The sequence below is a fragment of the Cucurbitaria berberidis genome (assembly GCF_010015615.1).
Source record: "Cucurbitaria berberidis CBS 394.84 unplaced genomic scaffold K460scaffold_4, whole genome shotgun sequence".
Lineage (NCBI taxonomy): Eukaryota > Fungi > Ascomycota > Dothideomycetes > Pleosporales > Cucurbitariaceae > Cucurbitaria > Cucurbitaria berberidis.
Genome location: NW_024468938.1, coordinates 545,689 through 571,357, shown reverse-complemented (window position 1 = coordinate 571,357; position 25,669 = coordinate 545,689). Strand labels below are relative to the sequence as shown.

The following is a 25,669-nucleotide window of genomic DNA, read 5'->3' as shown; positions in this document are numbered from 1 at the left end:
TTAAATTTAGTTGCAATTGTATATACTACTGCTAAATAGTATAAAGCAGTGCTATATAAAAATAAAATAATTTTAAAAAAAGCTTATATAATAATTATTTTTAATTATATTAAAATGCAAGTAATTGCAATATACCTAGCACTAGCTAAATTAAAATATAAAAAGTATAAAAGCAAAAGTAGTAAAAAAACTAAGCAATTTATATTAGCGCACTTTTAGCTATTTTTTATAATACTAGACTAAAAGCTTTTTTTTTACTATTTTAAAAACCTAGTTAGAATAAGTATAAAGTACTAATAGGTTAAAACTAAGTGCAAAGTAATTAGCTGCTAAATAATACTAAACTATAACTAAAATTAGGCTATTAAAAATAAGGCTAGGAATACTAGAAAGCTAATACCTCTAAAAATAGTTTAAGTAAAAATATTAATAAAATTATATAAGCTTTTAGTACAGCTTATTATATAGCTAAAATTTTAAAAAAAATATAGTAATAACAAAGTTTTTCTAATAAAAAAAGAAATAAAAAAATTAAAACTAAATAAAACGCTTTTAAAATAAAAGGACCTAAATAAACTATTTATTTTAATAGTATTTATAGCTTTTATAAAAGCTATTATACTAATAAAAGCAAATATAGTTATAATTATAAAATTATAAAATAAGTAGAATACTTAAAATTAATTTATATTTAAAATATATTATTTAAGCTAGCTTACTTTAATATACATTAATTATATTTTATATATACTAGAAAGCAAGCTAAAAGTTAGTATACTAAGTAAATAGTTTATTAAAACAGCTTTAAAAAATAAATTATAAAATAAAAAAATAATAAATAGTGCGTATATTAAGTAAGATATAATAAAAAATATAGCTATAAAGCTTAAAAGTTTATAAAAAAATTTAACTTTGCAATATTAATAAAAGTAGATAATATAAAATAAAGAAAAATAGTAGAAGATAGTGCAAAATTATATATATAAATTAAATTACCTAGTATACTAGTTTTAACTCTAACCTAATTTTTATAAGAAATATATTTTATATTTAACTTTTATAAACTATATTACTAGCCTGCACTCTATTACTAAAACGCTAACTATTTAATAAGCACTATTAATTTAGTTTTTATAAAAATATAAAATAACAACTTTATAGGCAGCAAAGTATATATATATAAAAAGTTTATACTAATAGCAATATTAGCAATTTGCGTAATACTAGTAACTTGCTTAAATTAATAGCTGCCTAATTATTAATAAGCATATATAACTATGCGCAATTATCTACTACTATATAATTTAGCTAAGTTAACTTTTTAGAACTTAAATATAGACTAAATATAATTAAATTTTCCTAACGCTGTATCGCGTATTATAATAACTATCTACTTGCTAATACGCAAGTATTTTTTTAGCTTTTTTTATTACTAGAAACTATTAATAAACTTTTTTTTAGTATTTATTGCCTGCTTTTTAGCTAGCTTTTTAGCTAGCTTTTCTAGCATTTACTACTAGTTAATAAAAAAAAACTTATTTAGCAATTCTAGCTATTTTATAATAATTTAGTAGTTTAAATATATTATTATATAGCTACAATAATTATGTACCTTAAATATATAAATTTTTAATATAAAATTAAAAAAGCTTTAGCACTTTTAGCAGATTTAGCTTTTATTAATTATTATTAATACTAATTTTCTTCCTGCGCTCTATAATTGCAGTATTTAAATAGTTAAAGTTTATTTTATTAATAATTAAAAGCAGATATATAGCATTTACGCAATAGTTAGCAATATATAGTTAGTAAATATATAATAAATTAATTTTTAATAGGCTATAATATAAAAATAGGCTTTATTTTTAATTACTTTTGCGTTAAATATATTAAATAACTATTATATTAAATAATTATTACTATTAAAAAAGTATTGTAAGATTTTGTTAAAAACTAGCACTTTAAAACTATAATATTTTATATACTATATACTAAGAAATTGCTACTACTAAATTACTACTATAGAACTTTTATAAAATTTTTATAATTTTTTGCTTTTGCGCTTTATACTTTATTTTTTTTTTTTACTTTTTACTTTCTTGCTTTTTACTTTTTATATAAAGTATTAAAGATTTTTGTTTTTAAAAGCTATTAGATATACTATATAGTACTATCCCTGCTTGCAGTATTTTTTTTTTTACTAAAAAAAAATATTTTTTAAAAGTTTTATATAGATAATAATATTTTTTTATAAACTAAGTATATTGCGTATTTTTTATTAAATTAACTACTTTTTGCAAGCTACAAATAAACAGCTTATAATATGCTATAGTATATTTTTCTTAAAGTATAGCTTAATATAGTAAACTAGCATAGATATATAGATTTTATTATATATAGTACTGTTGTTTTATTATTAAATAGCTGCCTAAGCAGTTTTAGTCTTCCTTTAAAAACAGTAAGCTAGCGTATTTTATAATTAAACTTATTTATAAGTAAAAAAAAAACTTATTATATTTTATTAAAATTTTTAGAAAATTATATTTTTTAAGTTTTATATATACTAGTTGCTGCAAAGCTTGTCTAAATAAATATTAGTATTATAATTAAAATTAATAAAAGTACTTTTATAAGTACTTATACCTAGCGCAGCTTTAAGCAGTAGCATTATATATTTAAATTTAGTTAAAATTATTAATTTAGTTTTAATAGTTAAGTTTTAGTAAATTACTTTTAGTATTTAGTTTTGTATTTTAGGTTGTAATACTGCCTATATAATTTGACTAAAAGCTCTGGCAAGCTTTAAACAATCTCCTTCTCTTCTCGTACCGAGTGACGCCTTCGATTTGAAGCATCTCGCTGACTGTACGATTTATAGAATGTGTCACAGCACCGACGGACTGCGACAAGGTGTCGACACCTCGCTCGCCAGTCACACTCTTGAAGCGAGCTGTCTCTTCACCACCGGTTAACACTCGTGACACGGTTGCCAAGTCCAAGAACGAGGCTGCAGACACCCCCCTCCGCTGTTTTCTCTGCAAGATTGCCATCGATAATTGCAAAGACCGTTGTGGTGGCGGACCTCAGTGCGACAGGGACTGCCGCTGTGAGAACAACGCAAATAACCGACTTTGCGACGATTGCGAGGTTGCTGCTTGCTATGACAATCCCACTCCTAGGGAGGTCGAGTCTGAGCCTATCTCGCCACGGGACGATCCCAAGCACCCTCTACCACCTCATGCTTGTTCCCTGTGCCAGACTAGCATCAACACATGCAAGCGCAATTGTGGCTCTAGCAATAGTTGCGATATCGGGTGCCAGTGCGAGTATAAAGACAGGAGCGCAGCCTGCAAGTCTTGCACCGGATTTCAGCCGAAGTGCAACTGACCTCGTAATGCGGACGATGCACCTGGTGGTGGCTCTAGGTAGCTGACGATTCATGGTAGGCTCATGGGATATTTGCAGGATTTGGGATTTGTGAATGATCCATAGCAATCCAAATGAATCTATCCAGTGTCTTTTGATACTTCACTGCTTGTTCAATATCAGGACGTGCATAAGGCGTCGGTTCGTATATGCTCTGATTCGAGTGAGTCAGACTTGACAAATGGCGCGAACCTTTGAACCAGCAGAGCTTACTGTATGATGATAGTAGCACGAACCCCGTCAAAGCGCTCGCTAGAGGAGGGGTCGTTTTACATGCATACGAGAAGGATTCGAGAATCCTTCTCGTTAGACCAGGTACGGGAATAATCGGATCAGAGTGTAGTTACCGCAGTAGAAAGGTGAGTGCAGAATTAGCAAAAGTTGTAGCGACCAGGTGGTATGTGTCAAGCGCCCTCGTAGCGCAATATATTGTTAATAAAGTTCAGGAAAAGTGTGGGTATCATCGCCAACATATTCGTACAAGATCCCCCTGAACAAAGTGTCTGAAACGCTTGACAAGCAAGCAAATAGTGCAGAACGTATGCGAAGGGAACAGAGTTGCGAAATCATGCTGAAAGGGGTTTCCGAGCGTAGACGACGGTGCCGGGTAGGTAGGCGTGTGTGCGGTAGCTTTTCAGCTCCTTGCGCATCTGTGCGAGGTGTAGTTGAGCGCGTGCAATGGACCACTGGTTGAAAATCAGTTTTGCGAAGCGAAAATAGTAGTTGCAATCAATACTCACACCGCCTACCTGCGTCAAGAGGCGCAGCATGAAGCCCTCGACGCCGTCCATCAACCGCAGTTGATTCCATCTCCCAATGTTCTTCTGCTTGCTCTCTGTCGGCCATCCGTTCATGGGCCATTTGTAGTCGACGACGACGACATCAACGAAGCCCGCTCGCCGTATCCGCTCTGCGCTCTCTTCCCATATGGTGAAGCTCTTGCCGAACTTTTTTCCCATCTCGATGACGACTTTGCCCCAGGTGTGGTAGAAATGGTCGGGGCCCATGCTGTCGTCGTCTGAGACGGGCTGCACGGAGTGCTCGACGATTTCGATGTAGCCACCAGGCTTGGTGTGCTCGAATGCTTGCTGGAAGAAAAAGTCCCAGTCTGGGATGCAACCGAAGAGTTCTCGAATGTGGATGAAGTCGAAATGGTTGGGCGGGAATGTCCAGTCTAGCGACACGTCGTCGATCTCGAAGAGGCAGTTTGGCGGGACCCATTCGGGTTGAATGGGGGAGAGGTCGGTGCCGATGACTGTTGCCGAGGGGTACTGGTCTGCCATGTCCTGGAGCTGTTAGTCTGTTACCTATCTTCAGTGGCTAGTCTTCTCACTATTGCCCAAATGCCTGTGCCTGTGCCGCAATCTAGTATCGTCTGGGGGTCCTGTATAGGTGCGAGAAACAGCTTCTGGTCGAGGGTTAAGAGGTACATGTGGTGTGCAAAGTCGAGTATCTCTTTCGCCAGTTCGTCGTTGGGGCCCCAGTATGCGCCATCTCTATATGCGTGGTACTGCCGTCCATTCTCCATTCGGTGATTAAGGATGGACGAGGCCAGTGTGTCTGTCTCATCTCCTAGTAGACTGCCACTGTCAAAACCCGAGTCCGAGACGAGGTCTTGGGCAGCATCTTCATCATCATCCTCGTCCAGAGTAGTGTATTCAGGATCTTGCGCCGTCTGCTGGTGGGATATGGGCGCTGGCTGCCATGGTTGCGACGACTCTGCCGCGTCCTGGAGGTGGACGGCGCTGTCCTGGCCGCTGGGTTGCATTCCGATGGCATCAAAGGGCTTGTGGGGGTCCGACGAGGCCATTGCTATGAGCATCCAACAGTACCAAGGGCGACGGCTGGGGGGGGAAACGAGTCTTTGAGACAAACAACGAACAAGTCACATCACATAGCAGTGCCGCGCCACCGGGAATACGGTTCGCGCTCCTTCTTGCCTCCTGCTTGTCTACATATCCGGACAGTCCCTAGGCGGTAGTGGAGGGTGGGTCTCAGTCAGCGAGGGTGGAGGCGACCCGCTCATTACCCGTCTCTGGGCGATCCGGTTGGGCTTCCGCGCGCTCCGGCACAGATTAGTCGCGGAAACCTATCCACTAAGAAGCTATCAACATTCCCAGGTGCATCGCCGCATACGCGGGTGCGTATGTTCGCTGCAGTTGAGGGGGGTCAGGGGTAAGCGAGCCTGGCGGTGCGTCTCTCGTCTCTCAGCATGATACGGTGGCATGAGACGATACATGCTCCTGCTGAGAACGAACCACGGATACCTCGACGCTGGACTTGGAGGGTGCTGTACGTGTATCGTCGCTATAGCATCGTAGCATACGAGAGAATAGCTACTCTGTCGCAGCTTCCCTCTTCACACGCGCTGCCGTCCGCCATGGAAGGAGCGACTCCTCCCAGCGGCACAGCAGGTGACGCGAACCTGCCCATCCTGATAATCGGTTCCGGTGCGTAGGAAACCAATCCGCAACCTCCCCCCACTGACTCCTGTCTTACTGGCTCCCAGGCAGCACTGGACTCGCTCTGGCACAAGGTCTTCGCAAGGTAAGGTGACACGACTCCTCTATTTGGGCGGTTATGCCACTAGCCATAGCTTCACGCCGCCTGACATGTCCATGTTCATGTTCGTGCAGACTGCACACAATGTCAGCTAACCGGACGATAGGCTGGGATAGCATGTACTGTGTTCGAGAAGAATGACTCGCACCATCGCGAGCGGGACTGGAATATGGGACTCCATTGGGGTGCGCCTGTCTTGAAGAGCCTCATACCCGAGGAGTGGTGGCGCCGCATTCAGAGCGTGCAAGTCGATCCCCACGTCCCAACAAAAGAGCAGGACACGTTGAATTGGCTGAGAGGCGACACGGGAGAAACCATGGCCGCCTTTACTTTTGGGCCCTTCTACCGCCTGCGAAGAAGCAAGCTGCGAGACCTACTGTCTCAGGGGCTCAACATCGAGTACGACAAGCACTTGGAGAGTATCTCTTACGCACAGGATCACCAGGCGGTCACTGCACATTTTGCCGATGGAACCGCCGCTACTGGGAGCATGTTAGTTGGCGCAGATGGAGCTCGCTCGTCAACAAGGCAGGTTCTTCTTGGCCCCGACATGGGTGCCATCAATCGGATACCCTATGCCGCAACCTTTGTGCAGCAGAAGTTCACCAAGGAGCAAGCGCTTTATCTGAGAAAGTTTCACCCGCTGTTCCTCGCGTGCGCACATCCTAGCAACAATTTCGCCTTCTTCGGCATGCATGATGCAGCAGATCCTGACGATCCATCTTCGTGGACCTTCTTCTTCTACATCTCTTGGAAGAGCAGCTTGGAAGAACAAGAAGCCACCAAGGACTGGACGGATGCCCAGCGCCTAGCACAGCAGAAGGAGCTCGCCAAAGCGTTCTGTGATCCCTGGAAGAGCGCCTATGAGTGGACCCCAGATGACGCTTCTGTATGGTATCTGGGACTTACGGATTGGGATCCAGGCCGCCCAGGCCATCGATGGGATAACTATCATGGGTTGGTCACAATGGTTGGTGACGCTGTTCACCCCATGACGTACCAGAGAGGGCAGGGACTCAATCATTCCGTGACCGACGCTGGCAAGTTGCGAGACGCGCTCATCAAGATCGAAGAGGGCGGTGACCGCCAGAGACTGGTTAGCGGGTTTGAGGACGAGATGATCCAGCGTGGGGGGTTAGAGGTCAGAGACGGCACTGCGAATACTATGCTCCTACACGACTGGGAGAAGGTGAAGCAGAGCCCCCTGTTTACCAAAGGCATGAAGAAGAGCGAGACTTGATCATATACGTTGGTTTTCAAGATGCTTGTCTTGTAGATTGCCCTCATCTTGAATATTAGCCCTAGCGTTAAAGACAGTAAATAGCACTGGCAGCTAAACTGATATGATTGAATATTATACCTTGTGTAGTAAGTTGCTCGAACAAAGTTCATATTTGATGTGTTGGCGTACAAGGCGTCCAAGCCCCACTTCCTCCACCTCGCGTCTCACAGCTCTCCTACCACACACGATGACCATCGAAACTTGCATTGGTCTGCTTGCAATTTGACGACTCCATGACTTGCGCAAACAATTGCTACGGCCAAAGTATATTTAGCTCCAATGGCCCCTCTTTAGCGGGGCAATCGCGCTGCACGAGATGCCTCGGATAACTTTGCCCACGGCATGACGTCGTCGTCGGCGCGATCCTCGGTCATGGACAACTGAGTCGCGACGGGCAGCTATCCAATCTCCAAACAGCACGCAAGACGATATTTACAAGTCCCTAGACCTCAATTGCACTTATCGAACCTCCACACGCGCATCGCCAATCGTATTTCACGTCGTAAACGCGATCGCAACCCTTCACGAGCCTATTCCCATCATGACATCTCCCGCCGAATTTCACGGCTGGCTAGGCCACGACAACAAAGCCGCCCAAGGAAACCTAATCTGGTCGTCTTTCAAACCGAAGTCGTTCAATCCAATCGATGTCGACATCAAGATCTTAGCCTGTGGAATCTGTGGTAGTGACATTCACACGTTGCGCTCAGGCTGGGGCGCCACGCACTACCCTGCGTGTGTAGGGCACGAGATCGTGGGCCATGTCGTGCGAGTGGGAGACAAGGTTACAAACATTAAGCTGGGCGATAGAGTCGGAGTGGGAGCGCAGGCGTTCAGCTGCTTGCGGAACGATTGCGAAGAGTGCAGTAACGGCTTGGAGCAACACTGTACCAAAATGGTGGGGACGTATAATGCGAAATACCCAGACGGCAGTTGGAGTATGGGCGGGTATGCAGACTACATTCGTGTGCCCGCGCATTTCGCCATCAAGATCCCCGCGAGCCTGAAGAGCGAAGACGCAGCACCAATGATGTGTGGCGGTATCACAGTCTTTGCGCCGCTACGGAACAATGGCGCAGGCCCCGGTAAGAAGGTGGGAATCGTAGGCCTAGGAGGACTAGGACACTTTGGCATAATCTTTGCGAAGGCGCTCGGCTGCGAAAAGGTCGTGGCGATTAGCAGACGGAGAAACAAGGTCGAAGACGCAAAGGCCATGGGCGCAACCGATTACATAGCCACTTCCGAAGACGACAAATGGGCCCGCAAGCACGCGCGCAGTCTTGACCTCATCATATCAACTGTCTCATCACCAGATATGCCCCTCGAGTCTTATCTCCGGCTCCTTCGCACAAACGGAACCTTTATCCAGGTCGGTGCGCCCGAGGACAAGTTACCGCCCATCGCGGCGTTTGGCCTCATTGGAAAAGGATGTAAAATCGGAGGCAGTCAGATTGGCAGCCCGAAGGATATTGAATATATGCTGCATTTTGCTGCGGAGAAGGGGGTCAAGCCGTGGGTGCAGCAAAGAAGCATGAAGGAGGCCAACAAGTGTGTAGTCGATATGGAAGATGGCCATGCGCGGTATCGCTATGTGCTCGTGAATCCGGATCATGAGGGCAGGGCGAAGATATGAGAAGGTTATTTCTAGTGTACAAGATGGAGTGTATCGCGACTACATATGGTATCGTCCAGCGCCGGAAAATAACAGCGGGACAGGATCGCGGCCCTCGCGCATCACTACCTCGACATGACTATCATTATCCTCCTTTCTATCCTCCTGTTCCTCTAGCCCCTGTCGCCCATAGCGGCAGTGTATTATTCTGCTCTTGAACCTTCCCGCTGTCCGCTTCCGATCGGATGTCAGCGTAGTAGTGTACTCTTGAAACTTTTGCACACTACCGCCTCCTTCAACCTCACTCTGGAAAGTATGACGTACCCGAACGCCCTTTGTAAACGCAATCATCTTCGTCTTGGAATCCGCCTGTGGTACCGCCGTACTCGATGTCCTCGGACTGCTAAAAGAGAGCCTCTTCATGGCTGTTTTGGCCACCACGGCCCATGTCTTCTCGCTGAAGAGCGCGTGGTCGAGTTCCTTCTTCAACCTCGCCAACAGCGCGGCGAGCAGCTTGAAAGTATCAAGCATCAGAGGCCAATACCGCTTCGCAGCATTCTTCCACCCCATCTTGATTCGGTCAGAGGCATGATTGCACTTCCTTACTTTCTTCCACAATGCCTCTTTTGCATCATCAAACTCCTTCAGCCACGGCTCCGTCGACTTCCTGACGCGGTACACCAGATTCGTGAGCTGGTACTGAATTTCCGATTGGCGGTCTTGGATCCTGGGTAGCGCTTTGTATAAAGGGTGGGCAGAGAGTCCGGATAAGACGTTGATGTCGGCTTGCTGCTTCTTCAGGATGTGGGCGAGGAATATGCAAGTTTCGACTAGGATTTTGGCTTGGTCGCGGGTGAGCGACATGCCCGCTATCTCGGCGGTGGTTGGTTTTCTTGGTAGTAGAGACATTAGGGTCGAGTGTACAGATGGCCTTGAGCGGAAGTGCGTAGTAGATGTGGTTTGCATCGAGTCTTGGTGAGGTTGAAGGGCGGAGATTAGCGGCTGGACTGTTGAAGAGCTGGGTTTAAGTGTGAAAGAGTGCTTCGAGGGCGATGTCTGGCGGTGTATTTAGTTGTTTCTTCCCGTCGTTGCCACGCCGGTGTGGGATTACTTTCACCGGCTGAACCATGGTACAGAGTATTCGGTCAAAAAGAGGTTTTGGAAAACGTCCTCTGGCCCAGAAGAAGTTACCCAGTAAGCTATCGCCGTATGTAATCGAGCCGCAACGACATGGTGAATATCTGCTCATGGAGTGTAGTGTAGGAGGCACAGCGTCGGAGAAGGAATACGCAGTGAAAAACAGTTGGCGCAGGTCAGGTACATCCGAGTTTGAGGGGGTAGAAACATGTCTGCGTTTGGGCTAGCAAACAGCGAGGGTGGCAAAGCGGAAGTGGGAGCGACAAACGAGGTATGGTTTCACAGTATGTCTCTGACTAAGTAAGACTTTTCGCAACGTTTTTCCCGTCCAGAGGAGCGAATCACATGCAATTTGGGCCATTTAGGATGCATATAAAATCTCGTTTCAAATTACGATATCTTGATGATACCGGAAGTTTACCCCATTTGGAGATTGGACGTCTTGGCTTGCTGTGTCGTTAACTCGTAAAGCTTCGGCACAGTGGATTCCATTCTGAGAAGGCAACAAACGATGATTGATACCGTCGACGCTTCCAGCCACGATAGCAGAAGTGGTGGTAGAATCGGCGGCGAAGATGGTTGCGGCTACGAAGTGGACTACAACTCATGAAAGATGATATATTCCAAGGACGAAGAACACTACGATAAGAAAGAGAGAATACAAAACCAGCCCCATGATGAAACTCCCGAACGCCAGAATAAAGAATGAGGCCAGACATAACAGACCGCCTACCGCCAAGTCCCATGCGCTCCGTCGACGCCATCTCAGTTCGCGAAGCGTGTCAGCTTCATCGAAGCCTGCTTGAAATTCCCACCTCCGGTAGAAGAGATAAAGCTGACACACGGCTGAACAGACGCGCTGCCACTTCGGGCCCGGTCCAGAGAAGACAACAAAAGCCGGTGTATTATACCAAGTCAGAGCAACAGTGGTAATCGTGGTGCGCCTGCTCAATTGCTCCACGCCCATGAAGACACAACGGCGAACCGTTGACCGCTGTATAAGGGCGTCCATTTCCCCGCAGATATCGTCCCACAGGTCGCGGTACCCCAGATGCGCATGAACGCAATCCGCATTGAAAGTGAAGACCACCTTGGTGATCCAGGCCCAGTTCCACGGTATCAGCTCGGAATCGAAGCGAGTCATCGGATTGAGGAGCACTTGGGGGATCTCGATCGTTAATGTGGAGGTGTTGAGCGTGTCTGCTAGCGAGGATAGCATGATCACACCTTGCTCGGCTAGAGCGCTTTTCCTCAATGCGTACTCCCTCCTGATGGTTTTTAGTGCCTCATGGTCAAATTCTTCCTGGATGAGGCGGCATGTTCGACGCAGGCCGTGGAAGTCAGGGCGCTGTGCGACTGTCGGTAGAAGGTGTTTGTAGATGTTGAGGCGAATTTCTGGGGGTAGTGAGAGCAGTGACGGGCGGTATGTTTGTTCTCGGTTGAACATATCCAGGAGTATTTCGAGGATATTTGCGTCGTCTCTGTAGTTGCGTTTAAAAGGTTGTATTCTTCAATGTCTTGGATGGCTTTGCGGAGTTTTAATCTTGAGAGATCCGGGATGGATGCGAAGTCTTATGAGTTTGCAGGTCGAGTAAAAAAAACCAGTAGGGTTGCGCTCTTTTAAAAGGTATTTTGAGAAAGAAAACATCTATAAATTCACTAGCTTGAAAGTGGAACTTTGGATCAGACGAATAAAATGAAGGTAATGTGGTGAGCATATTTCCCACGATTGAGAACTTTCCCGTGGTTGACCTTGCAAATATGAAAGGGGACCCATCTCAGGAGCTGCAAAGTAATCAACAAATAACTCACATCTCAAGGCAGAACGCCATACTAGCAGTGGCTTAGCAATTGTCCCTAGGGCGTAGGCGCTTCTTGACACCCTGTGTATTCTGTAGTGTGCAAATTACATTATCAGTCTGCAAAAACGTTGCCAAAAGCAGGGCGCAGGTGTATGAGGTGCTACCTCAAGGCTGAGCATTGTTTTGAGAAGTCTGCGTATGAGTTAGGCAATGCGAGTACAATGCGTTCGGGCATATTTCTGCCAAAGGCGTGTAAGGATATCAATGAGTCAATTTTAAGTGTCCTGCAATCCAGTTTAGGAGTCTATCATTTGGTATCGTGAAAATGTCAAAGCTCCGTCCCATGCACTTACGCCACACAAACACATCTGTCCCCTTTCAAGACCTCGATTTCGTAATGGTCGTTCCGTGCCCGCGCATGTGCGTCGATGAGCGCATAACGCTCTGGAAAGACGTCGAATGCGCTGTAGGCCAGGGGAGGTCGCAGCCAATTGTTTAGTCTAGGAAGCCCGCTCTGGGCCAAAGTTCCCTGTGGGATTCTATCGAAGCCGATCCTCTGTCCGAAAAGTCAGTTTTACATGCCCGCGCCCAGCTTGTCGATCTTCTCAAACTCACGCATCTTGTTCAGCTCGTCGAGTATTGCTTGCAGTTCATCCGTGTGCAGTTTGTCGTTTAACGAGGGGATAAGCGTCGTTGCCTCGTCAGCCGTCTCGGGCGTTAGCGTCCCTAACATGTTGTTAGACTCATTGCTCTCGTATAAATGGTGACTACTCATGTACCTAACAGCGCCCGCTCTACAGTTGAGAGCTCAGGGTGGGTGTCGAACAGGGCGCCAATGGAGATGATACTCTCCTCCTCCTTGTAGCGGGCAAAATTCTCGAGGTAGTCTAGGAAGTGGGTGATGATCCTGTCCCCAGTTAGCTACGGCTCTTTCTCTCCATATTCTGCCCTTTTCCTCGAGTAACGATGATCGACGTACTGGTTGTCATTGTATATCCTATCTCGCAGCGGGTTGTTCTCTGGGTCCTTCTTCTTTCTCGCCTCGTGGACAGCGGCTACGACAGCGCGCGCCTCGGATACGGACAGGGCATGGACATCCTCGAAGTCGCCAAGCTTGATCTCGTTACCCATCTCCTCCTCCTGCTGAACTGGGGGTTTCGGGCGCGAAACTAGCCTTGGGGCCTTGAAGACTTGTGGCTGTGGCATCTGCCGGGATGCGCTCTCCCCGTCTCCATCCATGATGATTTAGGTGAAGTGAGTCGTAGTTTGGGGTGGCTAAGTTGAGCGCAGTGGAGGGATGTGCAAGTCTTTGTTGCTGTCTGCGGCGCGTCTTTGTGTGTGTGAGAAGGCTGCGCGTGACGGCGGTCGGGTGGTCGGGCAAGCAGAAGCGACTGTGTTTCCTGGAGGGACGTGAAGGTTCAGGGTGGTGGCAGTGGTGACGGCGACGGCGACGAGTACTCTGGCGGACAAGTTTCGCGGTGGATCAGTTTCGCGGTGGATCCATCCATTGCTCGGTGCCAAAGTCGAGCTCCATCCCAAGACGTACTAGCGCGCGGCAGAAAGCCCCACCGCCTGGCGTACATTTCCCGGGGTTAGCTTGGAGGAGAGAAGGGGAGTTGAGGGATGACGGGAGGGAGCTGGCTGCAGTTAACGCTTGACTTGCCGTGTGTCAAAGTCATGTCCTATGTGAAATGCTTGGTGTGGCGTGTCCAAAGACAGACAGCAGTTTCGTACGTCGGATGAGGCCTCGTTCATGTGTAGGACGGTTGCAGTCTTCCAGGTGAGACGGGTCCTAGCAAAGATACAAAGGAGGCCTGCCGACCGCGCACCTCACATTGTCTGCCCTTGAAGGCTAACTTAAAATAAGTTCAATGGGCCTCCTCGCCCTCCGTCTGCCCTGGTGTGTTGCTGACGGGTGTGCATCGCAATCAGCGGACAGCGCTAACCTCGAGTGCTTACCAAAGAGGCCTAGCGTTACAGCGCCCATCCACAGCCTCAACATCGCTGTGTGCTGTAACACCTCACGATACCAGACGCCCACGCCCGCCTCAAGTCTGCCCGCCTCGAGACCTGGAATTGCGCTGCTGCAAACTCCCAGCTTGCCCCCCAGTCCCACCGGCTGTCCTGGCCGTGTTTCAGCCCTTGTGCAGGGTCCCAGGCCCATCCCACCCCCCCAATAGCTCGCCCAGTCCACCCCATTCACTGCACCACTCCCTCTTCCCCGCGGCGACCGCATGCCACCGAAATTCACCCTCGCGCCCACTGTACATACGCACCACGCCTCCCCGACCTCTCGACATTGCTACACGCTGCGCATCTCCAAATCAAGCGCCCTCGCCCTCGTCAAAACAACCGCGGCCTCGCAGCACCTCCTGTCCGTCTAGGTCCAAGTGCTGCCTCACAACCAGCCTCGTGTTGCCCTCGTCTATTGTAACACTGACACGTGCGCCGTCGCATAACACACTGTCGAAACTTATAGGCCCCTGCCATCTTCCGACTGTCACGCGTTCTTCAATCGCCCGGTTGCAGCACGACTCTGCCGCGTGCCTCTGTGAAGGGAGCAACGCCAAATCTGGCGTAAGTGGACATGGGAACGCCGGCGGAGGGACCGCCTCCAATGGACAACCATGGCACCCCGCAGCAGTACGGCTACGACCCACGCAGCAATGGCCTCTCGAGGCGACTCACCGACGACGCGCAGTCGTCAACACACAGCCTGGCGCCCCAGAACCGCTCAGACTACCCCACCAGGTCAATGACCGATCCACTTCAACAACAACAGCAGAACCTGCCCGTACCCAAACCGAAGCGCAGTGGGAAGATATGTGGAAAGTGTGGAGAGGGGTTGACTGGACAATTCGTAAGAGCGTTAGGTGATACTTATCATTTGGAATGTTTTACTTGTCACGTAAGCCTTCCGCTTTCTTTGGTGACCTAGCGTCGCAACTGGCGTGACAAACTCGCCATGAGTGGAATTGTTACGCTTACAACCGCGCTTTGTTGCGATTTGGGCTTCGTGTTATCGTGTTTTTACTGCTTCGTGGGGCTCTATGCTAACATTTGCTTAGGACTGCGGCAAGATAGTAGCGTCCAAATTCTTCCCCGTGCCTGAGAAGCCGCCCGGGCAGTACCCACTGTGCGAAACGGATTACTTCCGGCGACTCGACCTGCTTTGCTTCGAATGCGGCCAGGCCCTTCGCGGGTCATACATCACAGCACTAGACCGCAAATATCACATCGAGCACTTTACGTGCTCCGTTTGCCCCACCGTATTTGGCGCGTCGGATAGCTACTACGAGCACGAAGGGAGCGTATACTGCCACTACCACTATTCTACAAAGTTTGCGCAGCGATGCAACGGCTGCCAAACTTCAATTCTTAAACAGTTTGTCGAGATCTTCCGTAATGGACAGAACCAACACTGGCATCCGGAATGCTACATGATCCACAAATACTGGAACGTTCGGCTCCATTCAACCGGGCAGCCCATCATCGAACGCCTGCAAGATGACAGCGACGCGACGGACGAGGTGCGCGAGACCGTGCGCCAGCAGGAGGAAGAAATCGAAGCCAAGGTCAACTGGATCTGGAAGACACTGTCGGCCTTTGAAGAGAAGTCTGCGACTTGCATCTCTGATATGCTGCTTCATGTAAGCAACGGCGCGTATGTCGACGGCGTAATGGCAGCCAAGAAGTTCATTGTGCACGTGGAACTCCTGTTTGCCGCTGCAGACGATCTTGAGGCGCAGTTAATTACCAGGACTCCCAAAGGTCTGACCTACTCACGTGAATCAAAGTTGCTCTGTAAGAAGGTGGTGGCTTTCTTTGCGCTCCTCACCCAATCCCAGGGAACGGGTGTTCGACGGCTCGGCGTTACCCAGGAACTCTTATCCCTGGTTACGGGCTTGGCTCACTACCTCAAGCTTTTGATCCGCATCTGCCTGCAAGGTGCCCTAAAGCTAGAGCGGGAAACCCGGAGTGCGACCGGTCTGACCAACTTTCTCACTCAAGTCAATTCGCTCGATGCTCGACTCGAGGAAGAGGCTCAACGGGACCAGGCCGCCGAATCTGCTTTACTCGTCCCTCGATGGGCCGACGCGTGTCCGATATGTGACGCCCAAGTCGAGGACAAGTGCTTACACTTGAACCATATGTCATTCAATTACGGTTGTATGATCTGCCGAGGCTGCAATACTGACCTACGCAGCGATGTTCGCAATGCGTATTGGAGCAAGAGCACGCAACGAGTCTACTGTCATTCCTGTGCAGCAGCGCAGCCAGACGCAGAGAGTGGCTTCCAACAGGTAACGAAGCTCCGGCAATATGTACATCTGTTAAACGTGGCTCATGCCCGTCTCATGGCGACACTGCGATCCAGTGGTGCGCTACCTCACACTTCTGGTAAGCTCGGTCTCTCCTAACAGCCCCTACCTATCGTCGCCACTCATCTTGACACCCTTCCTCAGATTTCTGGAGCCGCTTCCGAGATTACATTCGTCCCACTAATGAGTTGTAGATGATCCCAACCTCACAGGCTACGATTCTTCGCAAGGACATCGTCTGGGTGACAAGGGATCCGAGCTTCAGCCAGCGCACCTGCGACAAGATTCGCGTTCAAAATCATATGGAGGGACCTCGACTACCGAAAGCCAGCATAGCACGAACGCTGCCTACGAGCAGTCCATGTCCGATATCAAACGCCTGAGATCAACACGTCTAGACAAGCACCTCTCAAACACAATGAAGAGGGCCCGCGCATCGCGCATCCTCGACGGCCCAGAGGGTATCGAGGCTGGGGGCGATCCCAATGTACGGAATGGCATGCAAATTGTGCAGGAGCGTGATGGGCAGGCCGATCAAGACAACGTAACCTTAGCGGTCAACTCTCTTGCCTTGGACGACATTGCACGTATGGCCGCAATGGAGCAGCAGCGAGAGCAAAGACCAAATGCATTCCGTGCTGGTGGTAGTGCTCTACTCGGGCAGGATATACCGAAATTGCACAACGGACATCGTCGTGACTTTTCCGGGGGGCAAGAGTTACAAAATGTAACGGAGGGCCGATCACGAACGTTCTTTTCGGAGCTTTCCCCCCTAGAATACTTCAAGCTCAAAGGGCTTGCTGTGCTTCACTTGGGACTGCTACTTGATGACAATCAGTACAACCAGGGTGAGCTACTCGATCTCATCGAATCCAAGAAGAACAACTTCTGGGGCAAAATTGGATTTGGCAAAGCCAAGAGCAAGCCAAAGAAGACTCCGACGGCAGTCGAGAAACCCGTCTCAGATAAAGCAACCTTTAGACAGGCACTCGAGTACTTGGTGGAAAAGTATGGCGACGAATGTACTGAAGGCGTAGGACCCGGCGCACTCAAGGTTCCCGCCCTGCTGCAGGATTGCATTACTGCGATGAGGAGCATGGACATGTCGATAGAGGGCGTTTTCCGAAAGAATGGCAATCTCAAGGCCTTGCGGGAGCTCGAGGAAGAGATTGATGCCAAAGGCGTGCAACAAGTCGACTTGAACACGAAGAACCCGGTCATCCTTGCCAATCTCCTCAAGCGCTTCCTGAGACTGATGCCGGAGCCGGTGCTGACTTTGAAGCTCTACAGGCTGTTCATGACAGCTAATGGTGAGTAAATATTTGTTCTTTGGTCAACATCTACTGACAAAGCTAGACCTCGAAGATGAAGAGCAAAGAAAGAAGGTGTTACATCTAGTGTTGTGCCTATTACCGAAAGCTCACCGTGATACCATGGAGGTGTTGTTCTGCTTCCTCAATTGGGTCTCGTCTTTCCACACGGTCGATGAGGAGTCGGGGAACAAAATGGACACATGGAACATTGCCACTGTCATGGCGCCAAACATTCTACGAGAAAGCAATGACAAGGAGGTAAAAAATGTGGATCAGGGTGCAGTCCGGGTAGTTTTCGACCTGATCGAGAACAACGATGAGTTTTCCGAGGTATGTGCATCTCAATTCCCAATATGGTATCTTCCTGACTCTCTATAGGTTCCTCCCGAAATCATGGAGCTCCTTAGCGATGACTCGTCTGACATGAGTGCCAAGGAGATTATGCGACAGTGGGAGCAGAGAGGCAAGAACCCTATGGCGGCTGCCCCCGCAGCCTCACCTAGAAACCAAGGTGGAACAGCGAAACGAAAGGATGAGCGTAATGCGCCCCAAATCACGCAAGCGGACAATAACCCCCAGGCCTATGCTAGCGAGGCATCGGTCCGCCAAACTCCTGGTGCCGGCAACCAGGCCTTGGCACCTCCTAATTCTCAAGACAACCCTGAACTGGGCTCACCCAATCCTCCTTATGGACAAAATCCTCAGGCTTCGGCAGAAAGCCATCGAACTGCGTCGCCGCACCGGCAGAGCTACCGCTCACCGGCGGCTTTGCAGAAACAGACACAGATCGGGACTGCGGGCGCCGGGTGAATGCTCTAGGCCGCTTCCCCAACATTGGATCAAGCTCGGCGTTGGTGTTTATTATTTTCTTTCTCGGCATGAGCGACAAGCTTTAAATGAGCGGCGATACCATTCTTTGCACCCAAGACGGGCTGTTTAACATTACGTTCTCTGGGTCCAGATGATCCTCTCTTCGCATCGGTTTGGCACAGGGTGACGACTGCGACCTCATTACCTCACTTTGGTTCCCACGCTGGCTGGATTATTCGGCGAGTCGACGCACATCAAAACGAAATTATTCACGGCATTGGCGACGGCGTTTTGATTGGTTACACCTGCCATCTACGATTTTGGCCGCGGAAATGTTTCTGTGAAAGTTGAGTTGTATGACGGAGGGGCAAGTAGTGGAGCGAAGCATCACAGAGAGCTAGCTATGAGCGACTCGGGGTCATGTTGGGATCATTGGGCCTGTGTGCGCAGGTGAAGGCGCGTCCATTGGTGTATGCCCAAACAGGGGCTGGCGGTGTGGATAATGTGTGCGGATTGGTGTAATAGTTGGCATCGGTCTCGATACCGATTGAAAAAGCCTATCGTGCTATGCATAAGTCATCTCGGTTTCTCTTCTCCATCCTTCTCATTGTTTTGACTAATTGTTGTTTCTGCTGCCATCGCACCTTCCCCTTTCCCCTCACCTTTCATCGCGGCGCTTTCCGCTTTCCTCAGCTCTTCACACCACAGAACGCCATCTTCCTTCCTTGCCCCTACCTTCCATACCTTTGCTCTCTCGCCTAAAGGCCTAATACACGCACGTTTATCTGCAAACCTGGTAATCTCTTCTGGATTGAAGAACTGCCTCATTGCAGTCATCGCTGTCACCAGTACCTATCTCTAGCCCTTGGAGTTTATGCATCCCGTTGCGGCAAGATGATGGACCCGGCGACGGCTAGATTAGCATTGAAGATTCAGCTCGACGATGTCGACACCATTCTCAAGACCCTGACCCCATCGAGCCACGATGCTAACACTAATGATGAGAAAGCAGCTTTCGAGGCACTTCGCAGCGAGCTAGTCAAAACGAGGAACGAAGTTCACGGCCAAGTATACGCATATAACATACTGAAGGAAGAGAATGCCAATCGCACAGCGTTCAAGCGACTCTTGACTGAAGAGCAACAGGCTGAACGTGAGTAGCGGCATCATTGGCATAGAGAGAGCTAACATGGGTGAAGGTGATCATGAGATGGCCTGTAGACTCGCCGGTAAGCCGGTGCCTCAGCGTCCTGCAGTGTTGAACAAGCGACCTGGAGATGAAGAGGCTGCAGCGGATCAGAGGGCCGAGGCAGTCAATGGTACATCAACAGGTAGTAAAGAGCTATGTGTCAGTCTCGACGGCAGTCAGACAGCAGGCCCGCAACTTCAGCCACAGACTTTGAGAAAGCGCCCTATCGAAGAGCAACTGGTGTCAGAGCAGAATAATGGCGCGAGCAAGAAAGCCCACATCGACGATGAAGCCGACGAGACGACAGCACCCCAACCTCGACCCCGACCTGCTACGCCGAACAAGCGTACCGCCTTCCTAGATCCTGCCGTGCTTAGAGAGATCGAGGATGGCAGAACCAAGCGAGCGAGGCGTGAGGAACCGGTCGACTGGCCCCGGCTTGGTCTTGATGGTGTTGTCACCACGGCACCGGCTACAGTCGACCCGTCTAGTATCGACAAAGGCAAAGGCAAAGCGGATCCTGCCACACAGGGTACCTGCTCCTCGTGTCTTGACATGCATCCCACATACAACATGCTCCAGCTACCGTGCAAGGAGGACGGTGAAATGGAGCCGCATGCCTACTGCCGCGAATGCATTCGACGACTGTTCGAATCATCAGTTACCGATCCCTCCCACTTTCCGCCGCGCTGCTGCTCGAAGATCATCCCGTTGCTCAGTTGCACGCCCTTCCTGCCACGGGATCTCATCGCTCGGTTTATGGCCAGGCGCGAAGAGCTCGAGACCGCGAACCGCACGTACTGTAGCAACACAGGGTGCTCAAAGTGGGTACGGCCTGTCGATGTCGTAGGAGGCGTGGCGACATGTTCAGTCTGCACCCATAAGACGTGTGCAACGTGTAAGGGCAAGCAACATGACGGGCTCTGCCCCGAGGACAAGGACGTCAAAGAGCTCATGAGCGTTGCCCAGCAGAAGCGCTGGCAGACATGTCCTAATTGCAAGGAGATGGTGGAGCTTGAGCAAGGCTGCTACCACATCACGTACGTCGTCAGATAAAGTATGGGAATGCAAATTTGCTAACTACACGTAGTTGTCGTTGCCGTCACGAGTTTTGCTACCTCTGCGTCGCGAAGTGGAAGACATGCAACTGCACAGTTTGGGACGAGCGCAACATCATCGACCGTCCTCAGGGTGACAACAATGCAGATGTCGCTCAACCTCTCGTTCATGTTCCCGCACCAGCTCCAGCTGTCCCCCCTGTTGTCCGCCCTCAACCCGCAGTCATTGCGAACCAGAACGGAGAGAGGGCCCAGAATCAGCTCCGAGTTCAGATACCAGTTCAGCGACAAAATCAACCTCAAGTCGGAAAGGATCCCCACGCAAATCGCCGCCCAAAGCGACGCAACAGAAAGCAAAACCATGTCCATGAGCACGGGTTTGAGCGTTACTATCGTAGCCAGGGATGGAACACGGCATGCCATCATTGCGGACGCGCAGATCGCTGGGTCAACTGCTGCTTCCAATGTGGACTAAGCGTGTGCTGGTACTGCACGAAGCATCCCAACTAGAGAAGGGTTAAGGGAAGTGCGACCAGAGAGTGTCGTTGGAGTGGTACTTGAATGTACGATTATGTGTCAAGATATGGCATGGAAGGTGATTTGATTAGACATAGCCACCTCTTCTAAGAAGAAGAAGAACACGCGCAGTCTCGTGGGAAGTTCTCGTGGTGATAGCGATAGTCTGTCTCACTACAATCAGGTCTCTGATGATCATATCACGCAGGTAAGTAAAGTTAGCATAGTACAAACCTACATATCTACATTTCATCTATGGGTCACTTCTGTTCGACTTATCCCTCACATTAACACACATCGGTCATCTCTCTACTTTCTAACAGCAACAACAAACAGCCTCGGGTACCCCAGTAGCACCTTCCCATCCACCAACTGCAGATACGCCCTTTTCAATCGTCTTTCATATTCCCCCAGAAATGCACTCTTCGCCTCTTCCCCGTCAATCCTATTCAGATACGGCTGCAGGCCCGTCCCCTTAACCCACTCAACAATTGCACCCGCATCCTTGAGCACATGAAAATAATTTGTGCGCCAAACATTAACACTCCCCGCCAGCGGAATAAGCGCATTATAAAACTCTTCTGGCGGCTCAATAGGATCCAAATCCGGCCTATCGCGATCCCCCACGTCGCCTATGCGCGTATCGGAAAAGGAAGACGACCACGCTGAATCAGGTAGCAGAGCTGTGTCCCGCATCAGCGCGTGCGACGCTTCGTGGTAGTTGTCTGGCACCTGGATTGCTACCACGCCGCCTGGACGGAGAGAGGCGAACAGGCGGGTGAGAGTAGGGATGCGTGACGTGTGCCGGAGCCAGTGGAACACAGCGTTGCTGAAGAGCAGATCGGGCTCTTGTCCACTCTCAAACGTAGCCAAATCCCCCGTTACGAACTCCACATCTGGCAGCGCTGAGCGCGCTTTTTCTAGCATATCGGGCGATGAGTCCATGCCTGTTAGCTTGGCGCCTGGAAATGCGTCGCGCAGTACCTGTGTGCTGTTTCCTGGCCCGCAGCCTAGGTCGTAGATGCGTGGCGTGGATGTGCTGATGTGTGGTGTTACTTGCGCGACGAGGTCGTATACGGCGCGTGTGCGCTCGTTGTTGAATTTCAGGTATTGGGTTGCGGACCAGTCTTTGGTTGTAGGGGCCGCCATGGTGCGTCGTGGTGTGGTGCTGATGCTGCGATTTTGGTGCTTATAAGGCAGTCGTTGTCGTTGGACTTGTTGTGAGGTGCATGTCATTGTATGATAGAGGGCATTAGTCACAGTATTCCGCGCCCATGATAGCGGCTGCGAGATGCGAAGAGGGGCTCGGGATATCATGGTCAAGCCGATCTTAGTGTAATTGTGGGATGTTCTAGGTAGAGCGGAGGGATGCAAGCTGAAGACTGCGAAGGCGATTCCGATGATAGAACTACTACACTGTTAGAGGTTCACTGCCAAGGCTGACCAATCGGGACGCTGATCCTTACGGGAATTGATTCATCTCCGGAGCGATCTAATTTTAGTACATTATTTTCTAACAAGAACGTCAGTAATAAGGCTGACAAGGATACTATGCTGCGATATGACTCAAATCCAACATCGATGAAAGAAAACGAACAGCCTGTATTACACATTATTCCCAGCAAGCAAAATCACTTAGAAATGTAAGTCAGAAAGAGATAATCAAGCTATTACGCCCTCACTCTTGCCAATTGTGACTTCGGGATATGCCGTGACATCCTCGTTATACTCAACAGGCACGTTCGGATCATCTGGGATGCGCGCAGTAGTGCTGACAACCTGAACGGTGAGAGCCTTGAGGTCTGACTGTGGGATCAGGACTCCATCACCCTATTCCCTATTAGCTAAGCTGTCGAAAGAACTATATGGAGAGAACATACCGAGTAGACCTTCCAGGTCAATTTGTCCTTCAAATATGGCACAACGTCTTCCGAATTCAGACTTTTCAGTTTCCCAGCGGCGACTTGATCGAGGAGGTGTGCGGTTAGGCCGACGGTACCTTTGAGTGTCTGATCGATCGTGGAAGCCCGCTCTGACTTTTGCTTGGCCCTACGACTTGTGTGCGCCATACTGTTGTGATCTGTTGGCATTAAGATCATCCACGTTCCAGCATCGATACTTGGATCGGATGAGAAGTCTCCAACAAGCGAGAAGCGAACGACAAAGGTTGGCGGAAGACCATGCGCAGAGGCTTGCGTCTCGATCGTCCAGTCTGTGAAGGTTCCGTTCTTCGCTAGTAGGATATGGCCACCCCCTGATGCAGGAGGGGTCGTGAGCTGTGTTCTAGCGTTTCCGCCATAGAGGTTTGAGATGATTGCTTTGATAGCCACCCTGTAATCCTCATCTGAATCGTATTTCCAAGGCTGTGTTTCCGGGTATGTGTAACCCAGGACTGTATGATTCCAGCAATCCTTCGTCGTCCAAAAGTCACCCGATTCCTTTCGGAAGGGGAGCAATGCCGTGCGATTGTTTACCATTTGTCCGTCTTCAAGGAACCGATTGCCATTACGTAGCTTGAATGGTTCCATAGTGGAGTTCGGGTGTGCTGCCTGGTAGAGTGCGAAAAGACGGTCGACGTTACTATCAGGCTATCAGCTTCAAAACGTGGGATATTTGGTAAGGAGCACTCACGCGTGATGAAGCATGAAGAGTGGCTCGAAGGCGGAGTACTCTAGTGGCCAGAAATGGCCTTTGAATGCGACATTAGCCTCCCAGCCACCACCGACAATTCCATGTATCCAGCCATGCGGCTGTTCAATCCGGTCTGCAAATCTTGCAAACGTACTGGACCTGTATACCAGACCCATCTCGGTTAGGATATTTCGTTGCTGTTCGTTGTAAGACCGTTCAAACTCAATTTGCTGTGATGTGGCATTACGTCCGTCTCCAGTCGGCCATCGAAGCGTTTTCGTAATATTTGCCCACTGCAGCTTAATTAGTAACTATTTTCAGAACTAGCCGTTTAGATTACCTTTCCCTCAAAGTCTTCGGGGACAACTGGGTGGAATCGATATGTATGAAGTGGATTCCACATATCCTTCTCCACACCATCGGTTTTGATGACCGAAATCATCTCCGTTGTAAAGAAGTCTGGAACAGGGCCCCCCTTTTCCCCCTGGGCCCAGTCCCAATAAGGCATGCGAAATGATCTCGCAGCTTTACTATACCGTTCATACCGATCCTCGGGCGCGCGGGATGCAATTTCTTGAATGCGTTCATGCAATACTTGCTACATTCTCGTCAGCATTCAAACTTCTGAGCATCTCGCGGGAAAAATTCTCGCTAGGGTGCTCTGTGAACTCACTTCGAAAAGCGTGAGGTATGGACGATGCCAACTGAGAAACAGCTGATTGTTATGTGGACAATAACCTGAGCTGCCAATCCTGTCAGGACGGCCTGGCGCATTCCCCCAAGTCTTGTATGGTCTGCCATGGACGCCTAAAATATCAAAGTCAGTCACCTTTAGCATTCAATGCGAGATCTACTCACCAGCAAGTCCATAGAAGGAGTACGGATCACTTTGATCTGTCCAGTGAAGTGCTTCCAGCCCCAGTAGATACAGGTTCCATTGATCTGGATAGTTTTCTTTCAGATCGCGGACTTCACGACGGACAAAAACATTGCCTGAGAAAAGTTTAGCACTGGTTCAAGGGGTCTGGACTGCAGAGGATCCGCTCACCGTTCCTATCTCTTGACTGGACCCCAGAAACTAAGCCCGCGCCAGACTGCCGGCCCCGCAAATGCTCGGCGCGACTAACTACGTTGCATTTGGCGATAGAAATGAGACTGAGTGGCAGTAGCAATCGAATGACCCACGGGATGGGCATCGTGGGCGGATGTGCTGATGGACTTGTTGCTGTTTGAAACCAGGCAGATGGAGTGGACAGATATATATCTGTATTACAGTGAGGTCTGTAATTGGATCTAGTCTAGCCACTCGTCAGAGCTACCACTCAAATGATGGGGCGATGCGTGGCGACTGTTCAGACGTGGTCTAGGTCGTAAGACTTTTCGCCTCTGTTGGAAAGCCACGGAGAACTAGAAAAGATTTTTAAGAACACATGAGCGAACTGGCTGCTGATGATATGAATGCGTGCCATCAAAAAGGTAACTGATGCTATCCTTTTGAAGATTTGAGTTGCTGCTGGCGGTGTGTGGAATGATGGTAGCGAGATCGTGTTTACAAGGGAACGGAACCCAACCGTAGTTGCCTGAAAGAAGAACCACGTACCTTGAACTATGACTCTGCGACGGAGAACGAGCGTATGTATATTGCGCGCGTAAAATTAACAGTATTTGAAGATATTACAAACGATTAGCGAGAGATTTCTTGCAGAAAATGTGCTATAAGTATGGCCTAGCATTAGCGCGCGACCCAACTAGCAGTACGTGATAAGAACGGATCATACCCTGCAATGCGCTAACGACACATCAAGGGTTGACAGTCATCAATGATGTGGCCAAGAGGATTGTGAAAGAAGTTGAAGTGAGGGGCAGCGCTGACGTGGAAAGTTGTGCTTTCCCATCACAGCTCTGTCCCTCCTGCCTCAGCGGGTGTTGGATTCCTGGAGTACAAGAACCATCGCGTTTTCGAAAAGTTTGCACAAACAGCCGTTGCATGTAACATACGCGTGGTTTTC

General features: G+C 48.8%; 9 protein-coding genes across 9 annotated transcripts; 4 read left to right on the top strand and 5 right to left on the bottom strand.

Moving 5' to 3' along the window:
* Positions 1–3,639: 3,639 nt before the first annotated feature.
* K460DRAFT_367775 (S-adenosyl-L-methionine-dependent methyltransferase) lies at positions 3,640–5,300 on the bottom strand. Its single transcript, XM_040933643.1, has 3 exons — positions 4,760–5,300; positions 4,167–4,712; positions 3,640–4,112 (listed from the first exon to the last, which is right to left on the bottom strand). The coding sequence occupies exons 1-3, from the start codon at positions 5,234–5,236 to the stop codon at positions 3,993–3,995; spliced, it is 1,143 nt and encodes a 380-aa protein (XP_040785394.1). The 5' UTR covers positions 5,237–5,300; the 3' UTR covers positions 3,640–3,992.
* Positions 5,301–5,806: 506 nt separating this feature from the next.
* K460DRAFT_407214 (FAD/NAD(P)-binding domain-containing protein) lies at positions 5,807–7,228 on the top strand (the record flags this gene model as incomplete). Its single annotated transcript, XM_040937046.1, has 3 exons — positions 5,807–5,876; positions 5,936–5,973; positions 6,095–7,228. 3 exons carry the CDS (start codon positions 5,807–5,809, stop codon positions 7,226–7,228), a joined length of 1,242 nt encoding a protein of 413 aa, XP_040785393.1.
* A 583-nt stretch (positions 7,229–7,811) lies between these two features.
* K460DRAFT_289001 (alcohol dehydrogenase-like protein) lies at positions 7,812–8,903 on the top strand (the record flags this gene model as incomplete). Its single annotated transcript, XM_040929092.1, has 1 exon — positions 7,812–8,903. The coding sequence occupies one exon, from the start codon at positions 7,812–7,814 to the stop codon at positions 8,901–8,903; it is 1,092 nt and encodes a 363-aa protein (XP_040785392.1).
* Positions 8,904–8,942: 39 nt separating this feature from the next.
* Positions 8,943–9,791, bottom strand: K460DRAFT_288867 (uncharacterized protein; the record flags this gene model as incomplete). Its single annotated transcript, XM_040929085.1, has 1 exon — positions 8,943–9,791. One exon carries the CDS (start codon positions 9,789–9,791, stop codon positions 8,943–8,945), a length of 849 nt encoding a protein of 282 aa, XP_040785391.1.
* A 2,281-nt stretch (positions 9,792–12,072) lies between these two features.
* K460DRAFT_367771 (uncharacterized protein) lies at positions 12,073–13,466 on the bottom strand. Its single transcript, XM_040933642.1, has 4 exons — positions 12,801–13,466; positions 12,601–12,728; positions 12,437–12,547; positions 12,073–12,377 (listed from the first exon to the last, which is right to left on the bottom strand). The coding sequence occupies exons 1-4, from the start codon at positions 13,058–13,060 to the stop codon at positions 12,361–12,363; spliced, it is 516 nt and encodes a 171-aa protein (XP_040785390.1). The 5' UTR covers positions 13,061–13,466; the 3' UTR covers positions 12,073–12,360.
* Positions 13,467–14,408: 942 nt separating this feature from the next.
* K460DRAFT_287736 (rho-type GTPase-activating protein-like protein) lies at positions 14,409–18,266 on the top strand (the record flags this gene model as incomplete). Its single annotated transcript, XM_040928989.1, has 5 exons — positions 14,409–14,729; positions 14,890–16,222; positions 16,332–17,453; positions 17,500–17,786; positions 17,835–18,266. 5 exons carry the CDS (start codon positions 14,409–14,411, stop codon positions 18,264–18,266), a joined length of 3,495 nt encoding a protein of 1,164 aa, XP_040785389.1.
* An 897-nt stretch (positions 18,267–19,163) lies between these two features.
* Positions 19,164–20,511, top strand: K460DRAFT_290154 (uncharacterized protein; the record flags this gene model as incomplete). The annotated part of the gene is made up of 2 exons (XM_040929179.1): positions 19,164–19,419; positions 19,466–20,511. 2 exons carry the CDS (start codon positions 19,164–19,166, stop codon positions 20,509–20,511), a joined length of 1,302 nt encoding a protein of 433 aa, XP_040785388.1.
* Positions 20,512–21,271: 760 nt separating this feature from the next.
* Positions 21,272–22,375, bottom strand: K460DRAFT_367767 (S-adenosyl-L-methionine-dependent methyltransferase). Its single transcript, XM_040933641.1, has one exon. The coding sequence runs from the start codon at positions 22,344–22,346 to the stop codon at positions 21,339–21,341; it is 1,008 nt and encodes a 335-aa protein (XP_040785387.1). The 5' UTR covers positions 22,347–22,375; the 3' UTR covers positions 21,272–21,338.
* Positions 22,376–22,691: 316 nt separating this feature from the next.
* Positions 22,692–24,856, bottom strand: K460DRAFT_418010 (Di-copper centre-containing protein; the record flags this gene model as incomplete). The annotated part of the gene is made up of 7 exons (XM_040937917.1): positions 22,692–22,859; positions 22,910–23,609; positions 23,661–23,953; positions 24,001–24,258; positions 24,334–24,467; positions 24,519–24,653; positions 24,709–24,856. 7 exons carry the CDS (start codon positions 24,854–24,856, stop codon positions 22,692–22,694), a joined length of 1,836 nt encoding a protein of 611 aa, XP_040785386.1.
* Positions 24,857–25,669: the final 813 nt, after the last annotated feature.